Source organism: Temnothorax curvispinosus, unplaced genomic scaffold (genome assembly GCF_003070985.1).
Source record: "Temnothorax curvispinosus isolate PA1 unplaced genomic scaffold, ASM307098v1 QBEX01011576.1, whole genome shotgun sequence".
Lineage (NCBI taxonomy): Eukaryota > Metazoa > Arthropoda > Insecta > Hymenoptera > Formicidae > Temnothorax > Temnothorax curvispinosus.
Window position 1 is genome coordinate 12,278 of NW_020221356.1, and position 11,054 is coordinate 23,331.

The window sequence follows — 11,054 nt, forward strand, 5'->3', positions numbered from 1 at the left end:
ACACACACACACACACACACACACACACACACACACACACACACACAAGGTGTAAAACTGACCGTATGTCCTCCATGTAGTACACCGTGTGGTACCTTGGGTAATGCTAGCTAACATCGGCATCTTAACTTTCAAACTTCATATTTCGGGAATTTTTCATCAAAAAAGGGCAAATAGGTAGTGTTTTAAAATTGTCTCGACAAGGGCTACAAGAATATGGAGCATTCCATGTCAAATCAACCAAGGTTTGACTCTCGACCTTTCGGATTTGGTCGGCGATTTTTTATGTTATTGTTCCACCTTGTAAGATGCACTCTGAATTTTTTTTAGATTTTTTTTTAAACAATTGATTTAGTTATAATTTTTTAAACCAACATATCGATGGCCATAATTTAAAAACATGAAAAAATTCTCAAAAATCCTGTGTCAGATATTAAAATTTTTAAGCCTAGGCCCGAAGTAGGTCGGCGTTTGCTTCTAATTTTTTCGAGTTATTTCGAAAAAAATATTAAAAAAAATTAGAAGCAGACGTCAGTCCACTGTATGCTGTTGCTTGAATATTTTTGTATATAACACAGGATTTTTGAGAATTTGTTCAGATTTTTCCGACGCGATTCTTTTTATTTTGACAAATTGCTTAAAAAAAAATTGGAAAAAATTCTCAAAAATCTTGTAACGCCAGACAAGCGTCGTAATCGTAAGAGTTCAAGCTGAATCAATTCATACGATGAGCTTACGATAGCTATTACGACGAGCGTTACGATCGCTTACGGTGAACATTACGATAGATATTGTTGTAGCTTTACAGGAACTCTGGCTCAGCGATATCAGAATCAAGTACATTCGTGAGGCGTGTGATGAAGGCTGAATTCGGTGCTAATTGTGCAGAGACAGAAAAAATTTGGAGCAATCCGAAGCGAGGAACTGTTTTGGCTGAGAGACGTTGCGCGAATTTTTGCGATAGCAAATCCAAAGAGCGTGCATTTAACGATTATAATTAGGAATGTTCAGTGAAAACTCGGGGCAGATGGCGCCATGGCGTCCTGTCCTGTCATGGCGGCGTCACCAACACTAACTCAATATACTGTATGTGTTGGTGTATGCGTGAGCCTATGCTGTGATACTTCGCGGCTAGTGCGATTCATCAAAAATGTCGAGAGAAGATTATTACGGTAAATTAAGTGTTAAAAAATTGAAGGAGCTGCTGCGAGAAAGAGGTGCATTATTATGTGGAAAGAAAAAAGAGTTAGTGGACAGGTTAGTAATTGTATATGGGCAGATTACAAAATGTAGTCAAAATGTGTGTTTTATCACTTTAACAGTAAATTGTATTTAGATTAATTTTTAGATTAATATATTTTTATAACTTTTTAGATTGATATATTATAATAAAAATAATAATTTTGGTTATGAGCCAATCCTGGAAACATTTTTACATTCAAGCACACTGCACTTCATTTTCCACTCAAAATATGCAAAGACAGAGGAAATATCGTGTAAACATTACAGGCTTTATTTACAGTTATGTATATCTCACGAATGTGCTTACAGATACACCAACACATACATGTATATTGAGTTAGTGTTGGTGACGCCGCCATCGCGCCACCATGACAGGACAGGACGCCATGGCGCCATCTACCCCGAGTTTTCACTGAACATTTCTAATTACACTTTGTGATTGTAATTGGAAACCGGGCAATAAAACATTGTTAGACCACACGGTGGTTCACGTTTGACCATAGCAATCTGGATAGGAAAAGATATTTAAAAAATATTCAGACTCTTTTTTAATAAACTATCCAAAAAACTTTTAATAGAAGAAAAAGGGTATGTAAAATTATTTTCCCTTGGTGCCTACATCTGTTTTGCTTATTCCAACATTCTATATTTTTACATAGTTCTACATTTACAGCAATAATGATGACAGATAATTTAGAGCGATAATAATTCATACCATTATTACAAATGTGAATATAGAATATTGACACAATATAGCTTTAGTTCTGTATGCTTTTGTCGCATACAACATACAAGTAATACTAACTCAACTAAAAAATATTTTTTTCTTGATTGTAATATAAAAAAATAAAAATTTTTAAGTGATATTATATTATAGACAAGAAAGTGGAAGAAACGTTGAAACGGTATCATTTTGCAAATGTCAACTTCTTCAAAAAGAATTTACCTCGGATTTTACGATGGATATTTCAGACTTTTTTCATTACTTTATACAGACCAAAATATAGTTACTTACTTCTGTGGCTCGTTAGGATCTCTCTTCTTCTTTTTCTTTTGTGGTTTCGTTTTTCTTTGATTCTTCGCTCCAACGTCAGCTTCTGGCGACGGTGGCTCACGTTTGACCATAGCAATCTGGATAGGAAAAGATATTTAAGAAATATTCGCACTTTCTTTTAATAAACTATTCGAAAATAAACTGTCTATTTTCATAAATTATCCAAAAATATTTTAAAACAATATTATTAATTTATGCAAACCCTTCCCTTCCTGGGAGGCTGATATTAATGTGAAAGATATTGATTATACAAAAAACGCTTAATGAACTAAAGAAAATATTTTTATAAATTAAAGAAGTATTGCTTACACAGAAAGTATTGTACATATATATATATAATATTTATAAATAACATGTTATTTAAACAGTATGTAAATAATGTAAAGTAAAGTAAAGTAAAGTAAAGTATGTAATAATGTAAAGTATGTACCTATAATTGATGAGTATATATGTGTATAAATAGATAAAAATATATGTATGTACAATATGGAAGAAATAAATCTGACATTTTCGTCGAGTTGGATTTTACGCTTAATTTTAATTTGTGAATTACAGTTTTGAATAACATTTGCTTTATGCTATAAAACACGTATTGTGTATTATTAGCTTATAAACATCTTAAGAGATCTATTTATATGACAAATTACTCAAACAAAAACATTGCGTAAATACCATGCGTGATTCGACTTACCATCCCAGAATGCGGAGTGCTATCATCGCTATCTTCGCTGGTCGTAGTATTGTTATTCGTCTCTGGAATATTGTTAGCTTGCATAGTAGTCGGACTGCCTCCGGTAGGACTTCTGTATTGTATTTGCTGTTGTTGTTGTTGCTGCTGCTGCAGTTGTTGTTGTTGTTGTTGTTGTTGTTGTTGTTGTTGTTGTTGCTGCTGTTGCTGGGAATGTATATACTGCATATGTTGCATTTGTGCCTGTTGCTGCTGCTGTTGTTGTTGCAACATCAACAATTGCTGACCGCTGTGTTGTTGCTGGCGCGGAGAACTCATCGTCGCGTACGAACCTTGAGAGTTGCCATATGCCGAACTGTAAGCAAACAAAAAAGAAGTTTTGTTTGTAAAAAAATAATTTTTTTTCGAACTGAGTAGATAATCGCGGCATTAAGGGATAGAATCTGTTGCTCAATCTTTTGAGATTTCCATCGTGTAGTAATAATAAATTATAAGTGCTATTGTGTTGACTATATTGATTTTCGGGTATTAAGACGAAAAGGAAATTGTGAACGTTCCTTCATATGGAGCGTTAAAAATTTGCGTGAGTTAAGCACGCGTGAAGTTGCGCAATGATAAACTACAATGGAAATCGTTCTTCGGCAAAAATACGCATTGAGAATGAGGTTCGAACTCACGAAAGAAAGTGAATACATGTGTAATAGCGTGATATATATACATATGCGCGCGCGCGCACACACACGCACACGCGCGCGCGCACGCACGCACGCACGCACGCACACACACACACACACACTTCCGGACATTTTCTACTAATGTGATTTCTCGACATTTTGGAACATTCTAAACCTATTTCCATCAAAATCTCGAAAAAATTTTTTTCCACCATCACAAAACTTTCTCTATGAGGAAACACAAATGATAAAATGTCAATAAAAACGATATTAATAAAAATGATATAATGTCAATAAAAATAAAATCTATACAAACGATAAAAATATCAAGGAATATTAATTTAGAACAGGCTCCATGAAACACGAGCAAGAACAATATTTTAAGTTTAATAAGTGTGATATAAAGACCCTCGAAATAAAAATATAAGTAGAAAGGGCTGTAAGGGTCACAACGCGGATCACGGTGCGTTCAGATATAAATGTGATTTATTCCTCAAATTACAAAATTCCAAACGTTCCGGCTCCTGTCCGAGCCATCCTCAGTGGTATAAATCACATTTATATCTGAACGCACCGTGATCCGCGTTGTGACCCTTACTTACAGCCCTTTCTACTTATATTTTAAGTTTATTTTTATAACCTTCCATACCGATATATTTCGATATATTTAATATCAAATCTTTTACTTATAGCCTTGATTTTAAATAGACAAAGATAAAGAAGATAAATCATTGCAAGAGATGTAAAAGTTGTGACGCCAAATAGCATCAAAACTTTCAAAGCGCTCTCCTATAAAATTATTTTATATTTGAGCTAGAATGCTGTGGGCCAATCACCTGTACATCAGAGCTCAAAAGTGCAGATTATAAAAACAAAAGCATAAAATGCTCTATGTACCCCTCAACACCTTTGGGTAAAAAAGAGGGCGGAGTAAGTAGTTGATTTCATTTCACATAGTATAGACATTTTTAATTCAAATTTTTGACCGGCAGTGTGAAATCATAAGGCCGTTTTGCCTTGTGATGTTACAACTCTATTCTCTCTGTAAGATTTGCGACATCGGAAAGAAGAAAACTTATTAAAAAAGATATTTTCAGTGTTCTCTTTATTAATTTGGCATTGTTTTCGTATGAGTTTAGCCGTATATAGAATTTACTAATTAAACATTAATCGGCAATCGCTTATCGTCGCATAAACAGTATTTTTACTGTGTCTCAACAGCCATTTGTGCGATACTTGTTGCTAATACTATCTATCGATTGATCTGTCTATAAGGTTGCGTTAGCTACACGGTACAGCATTCTGCATAAGAGCGCAGTTATTGGTGATCTATGCGTCACGTTATGCACAAGATAATTGCGCGTAGATAACTATTAGCGATATATCCGCTTTGATTCACGGTGTACTGGACTGCGCTGATAGCGCGCGTTTAGATCGGATATTTTTACCCGATGTATTTTCCTCTCTAATTAGATTGATTACAGTATATAATTTGAATAGCAAAATATGTTCGCTCGGTACTTCGCGATACCTCTGGGCAAAGGGTAAAGGGCCGAGGAGATTCCCTCCCAGTCTCCTCCCCGTCATCTCCCATAGCGAAGATGTTCATCCGCTAAAAAAAATTTCGACGTTCTAAATTGCGGTTTGTAAGACTACGTAATGGCAGGTTCTCACAAACGTTATTTGGTAGGCATTAATACACGTAAATCATAGCATATCAGTTACTTCTTACATAGATGTGCGGGCACGCATGCACGCATGCACGCCAGGCATGCAGGCACGCAGCACGTACACACGTACATATACATATCCATTCATCGTATTCGTATGCAGCAGACGATTTTCCTTCATTTCGCCCAGAACAAAGAAAGAAGCACTTCGTCCCGCGAGAAGACATACTTAATCCTATAACGGCAGTGAGAAGTAATATGAAACATTCTTGTGTAAAAAAATATTGTTGGAGAAACAAAGGCAGGAATCGCGCACCGACTCCTCCGATCTCTCGCTGATTAAGTTCCAGTCTATTACGGAATGATACGGTTTGTTTAATTCTTAACGCAACGGATTTCCATTGGAATCGCACCTAACGTATATCACGATGTCAATCTTGTCGAGCCTCTTCCTCATTCGTAGTCACGACAAGACAAAACGGTGAATTTATACTTTATTGTTCGATCATCTTGAGCATTAGGGCTCAGTCACAATGAGAAAAATAAGGAATAAGATAAAGGAATAAGGAATAAGGGAATGTCGCATCTCACTTCAGTACATGTACATTAAAGTGAGATGCAACATGCCTTATTCCTTATTCCTTTATCTTATTCTTAATTTTTCTCATTGTGACTGAGCCTTTACGAGATTAAGCGGGAATAATTTTCGCGAGAACAATGTACAGACGAATGAGATCTTGATCTCTGATCGTGCTACATACTATGCTAATGATCAAAATTGGCTTTACTCAAATTGCTGCAGGACAGTGCGCAGTAACGAGGTAAGTCGAATTTCCATAATTTGGAGTTATGCAACGGTACGCCCGCCGCGACGCAACGGTTTGCGCGATGTTTGCTATATATACCACGTATAAGAGAGTATATCGCTAATTCAATAATTTTCCATTCGTAGAATTTCGTCGAGTTTCCCAAGTTAATGTGTAAATTGTTATTAACGTTGCAAAACAGTCTCGGTACTGGGAGAAGAAACGTAATTTCAGACTCGTGCTTATTCCCGCATATATCAATCTTAATCAATATGACCTTTTTTTTTATAGAAAACAAAACGTGTCTTAATGGAGTAATGATGCTCAATCATAGCGGAATGATTTCTAGTCGCGCAGTAAACGAGTCGAGTGCTTTCATAGTGTCATTGGCATCGGTGAACGATCATATAAGATAGCTAAGAATGTTCGATGTTCATTAATCTTGCTTTATTACACTTTAGTATCTTCCGATCATCGCCATCTGTTTGAATTCCGTTCGAGCTCCATTTGAGCTCGAAGAATAAGGGAAGTCCGACGACATGATATTTTGAAACTCTTTCTCTCTCTTCCCCTCTCTCCCTCCCTTCCCCCGTCTTCTCCCTTTCTCTCTCGAATTTCTTTCCATTACTATCGCCCTGATATCCCTTATCTCGCTTAATTTAAAAAATTGCGAGCTAAAATTTTATTGCAAGCAATTTTTTTTTCCCTTTTATTTTCTCTATTAATGGATTCATCATGGATTCAGCATATTACGTTCGTACAGATACGCGGCTAAAAAGTGCATGAATTTTGTGCGCAAAATCAAGGTCTAATTTATACCGTTATCATTAACGGTAACTTAAAGAATTGAGTCGTACTCACCTGACATTGATCGGTTGCATCGAATGCTCTTGCTGTAGATAGAGCTGTTGCTGAAATCCACCAGCGTCCAGACTCAGACCATCCGGCGATTGTTGCATACCGCTACCTTGCATTATCTATAAAAATTTAATATACACATATATGTATGTATGTATATATATATATATATATATATATATACATTAATCCATACGTAACAAAATTGCATGATTTATATATAGAAAAAAATTTTAATTATAACTGGTGTTATGGTTAAAGCTCGAAACGCGGTCAATCCTAGGATTGACTAATCAATTCTGCCGAACGGCCAAGCGTCTTGGTCAAAGTTTTGTAGTAATTTGTTAATATGTGTGTATAAACAGTACACAAATAGACGGGGGAGGGGCCGCAGCCCCTTCCCCCGCATAATAAAGCTAATCAAACTCCCAGCCTGATACCTAACTGCTTTAATCAAGACGCTTGGTTATTCCTCAGGATTGATCAGTCATTCCGCAGAATTGACCAGTCAATGCTAGAAATGGCCGCGTTTCGGGCTTTGACCATAACAACCGGATCAATTTCTTAATCCTTTAATCTTAAATATGCAAATTATGAAAATAGTAAGAAGTCACGTAGCTTCACAATTATTTAGAGTATTCATGTTTTTCCATAATTAATATAAATACTATGGATATAAAAAAAATCTTTAAAAATAATGTCTTGCTGTGAAAAAATATTACGCGCGGAATTAGTTATTTTCCTCGAGGCTTTTCTCGTTGATGAAGATCATGGAATTTCTACTGCGCGTTTCAACATCTCTTTATCTCTCTTTATCTCGAGGTCAAAATAAGAAGGAGAAAACGATGAGCGTGCGTCTAAAAATAATATCTTGAACGTTACATGAATAATGCCTGAATGCGGAAGTTGTTAAATGGCTGATACATCATTCTGACGTCGTTTTTTTCTTTTTCATGTTTTTTCAATGGTCGCATGTATATATATGCGTATATGTATATTGTTACGCATTGTTATGCGATTTATAATATAATATAATTATAATTTTTTTAATGTTTTGCGGAGATCAAAATTCAATGAATTGATCAAACAAATGAAAAAAAATATGTAGAAATTAACGATGGGATTAAATATCTTACAAGTAGATTCAAATCAGTTGGCGTAATTTCGAACTCTCTATGACTACTTCAAAAAATAAAAGCAATACTTTCAAGTAAATTCGAACCTGGACGAAATGGTTGAATCTGCTATGAGTATCTTGAAAAACAAGAATAGGGTAACTCCAGTATTTACGCCGCGTGGGGTTTTACGCCGCACATGTGAGAAAAAATAGAAGGAATGAAGGTACTTGCTCGCAAATATTCTGTTATGTGCCTTTATGTCATATTAGTATTGTGTTGTAATTTCAGTTCTTTACTGTTAATATTAACGAAACTGTCGTAAGTTGAATCGATTTCTCACCGTATAGTAAGAAGCGCGATCTTCTGTTACGACCTACGTAAAATGATTACTGTAAAGAATGTAAAAGGTTTAATGGTTATTTCATGATACATAAGTGTAGAGGGATAGTAAATGATGGAATACAGCAAAATACAAATGCATAGTTCTTGTATTTTTTGTTTAACTTAATATCGTGTATATCCCTCCTATTTAGGATATACGGCAAGTTAGCATGCGGGATTTATGCCATAGTACAGACACTTTGTAAAACTCGAAATCTCCTATGTGTTCTTTTTCCTTCTTTTTTTGGATCGTATAACAATAATCTTTAATGCATCTATCGCTCTTCTATTTTCTTTTAAAAATTTTTCAGTTTTATAATTTGTTTATCATTCTTACATCTTAATAAACTTCTTACACACATTTTATAACTTATTATTATGACATTTTATTGCCTTATTTATGAACATTATTTGTAATTTTTTATAAGGCGTATATTTCATCCATGAATGTTATATAACCCACCGCTCTGGGATATATATATGGCAAAAATGCAAGAGTTTCTAAAAGTTTTTTTTATTAAATACAAAGAATGAATATTTTATATTTCTATTTTTTTATAGTAGTAGACAGTATAAAGTTTTTATTGGTATAATTTATTTGCCTTAAACATAGTAAATAGTATTTGATAAATTAAGTTTCCCTTAGCTGCAGCGTATATACCGGAGTTACCCTATTACTTCCAAGTAGATCAAATCTTGTTCGAATCTTGTAGGTATGTGTATTTTACTAAAAATTTCCTTCGAATCAAAACGTTTGTAAAGCAACAATTATTTTAATATAGCAGGAAAGTCCCCTATTATGAGATAGGCTCCTAATATGCGACAGCGAGGTTTCTGCTAAACTAATAGGCCCTATCTGTTGGTTCCGCCATGAACTTATTGCCCTTGGGGTAAAACCTATTTAGTGGAAAATTCATTGTTTGATCGTGCGTGTAGTCGTTGCAGAGAAAGAAATTCTGAAATTGGATGTTGTCAAGTGCCATGGATATGAGTCTTTAAACCTTGTTTATTATATAATTAATAAATATTTGGCAATAAGTTCTGCATGCAGTGATAGAGTAAGGTCGTATTAATAGGAAAATATGGGATATGTTGAGTTGCTCAATTGTAGAGATTAGATTTGGTGATCGTGAAACCGCAAGGCGTGGTGCTCGTAACATGAGATACTCAGGGTACTCCTGGGTTGCTGGAGTATGAAAGTTATTGTATAGTAATAAAAGAAGAGAAAATACTATATTAACGTTAAGGGAAGGTTTATACGAATTTATAAGACTGAGCTGACCTTGATTTGAGAGAGAAGGGTGGGGGGGGGGGAGATTAGGTACAATATTGAGTATAAGTGGGTTTACGATTGTTGCAAATATGCTTCTGCATCACATGTGTATTTGAGAAACATTAAATAAAGGTTTTTAATAGTAATACTGATGTACTTTGCACTTTATTAGCGATTTCCCGGGGTCTCTCATATTAGGAGCACACTTTTTCGATTTTGCCAAAAGCTCATTTTTCACATTTTTCTAATTTCCAGCAAAATTAATATTTAAATTAAATTTTACATTTCAGCATCTTAAAGCTTATTAAATTCCCTTCAAAATGACCTACTATATTTTTCAATTCTACCCATAGACTTCCGGCAATCACACAAAATAGATATGGTATCTCATAATCGGGTACTTTCCTCTATTATTTTTTGATAATTATATATATTGTATTATTAATTGTTGAAATTAAACACAGTAAAAATATTATTAAAAATATAGACTAAGAACATTATTTAAAAATTTATATTTTTACAGTAGTAAAAGATTCGATTCTTTACGATAGAAACTACTTATAAATACATTGTGTGTAAATTAATCCAGCATGTACTCATTCTAAAATTCGAAACTAACTCGGGATCGATTACTTCGCAAGTATAATGTATATGAAATATTATAAGAAATTATAAGTATCACTCGAAACTTAGAAACTTGATTATTGGATTTGACTTGGATTTGTCCGCTCCAAGGTAGTATGATGCTATTTGTCGCAATTTCAACGTCAAGATGTCGACAAAAACGTCATTTTGACGACAAATAACGTCAGCTTGCTACCTGAGTATTGAACTTGAATCCATCCCTAGTAGAAATATACAAAAAAAAGCCAAACTAAAAATTTTGAGGAAAAGATACGTTAATACAAAGATAGCATAAGACGGTTATGTCAAAATTTAATTTGAAACTTTTATCATATATATTATATAATATATATATATATATATATATATATATATATAAAAATAACAAATTTAGTGTTTCAAATTAATGGGTGAATTTAAAGCATATATAATTAATATACAGATAGATTTATACCCGCGCGAAGCGCGGGCCGAAAAGCTAGTATATATATATATATACACTATATATATATACAGGGTGTCCGAAAAATTGCCTACTCCACTTTGGGAGATGATTCGGGACCCAAAAACAAGCAAAAAAGTTCATACAAACATAGGTCCGGAAATGAGCCGTTTCCGAGTTATAGCCACTTTTATGTTCAAAAATCGTAATTTAGAATCCGCTTG

The 11,054-nt window shown here is 34.3% G+C and overlaps 1 protein-coding gene across 1 annotated transcript in view; it reads right to left on the reverse strand.

Moving 5' to 3' along the window:
• The window catches only part of LOC112461675 (alpha-protein kinase 1-like), a 68,669-nt gene that overhangs the window by 7,947 nt on the left and 49,668 nt on the right, over positions 1-11,054 (reverse strand). Inside the window, exons 3-5 of the mRNA XM_025027010.1 lie at positions 6,996-7,111; positions 2,988-3,339; positions 2,258-2,373 (exon numbers count right to left, since the gene is read on the reverse strand). Coding sequence (XP_024882778.1) covers positions 2,258-2,373; positions 2,988-3,339; positions 6,996-7,111 — 584 coding nt within the window. The remainder of the gene's footprint in view (positions 1-2,257; positions 2,374-2,987; positions 3,340-6,995; positions 7,112-11,054) is intronic.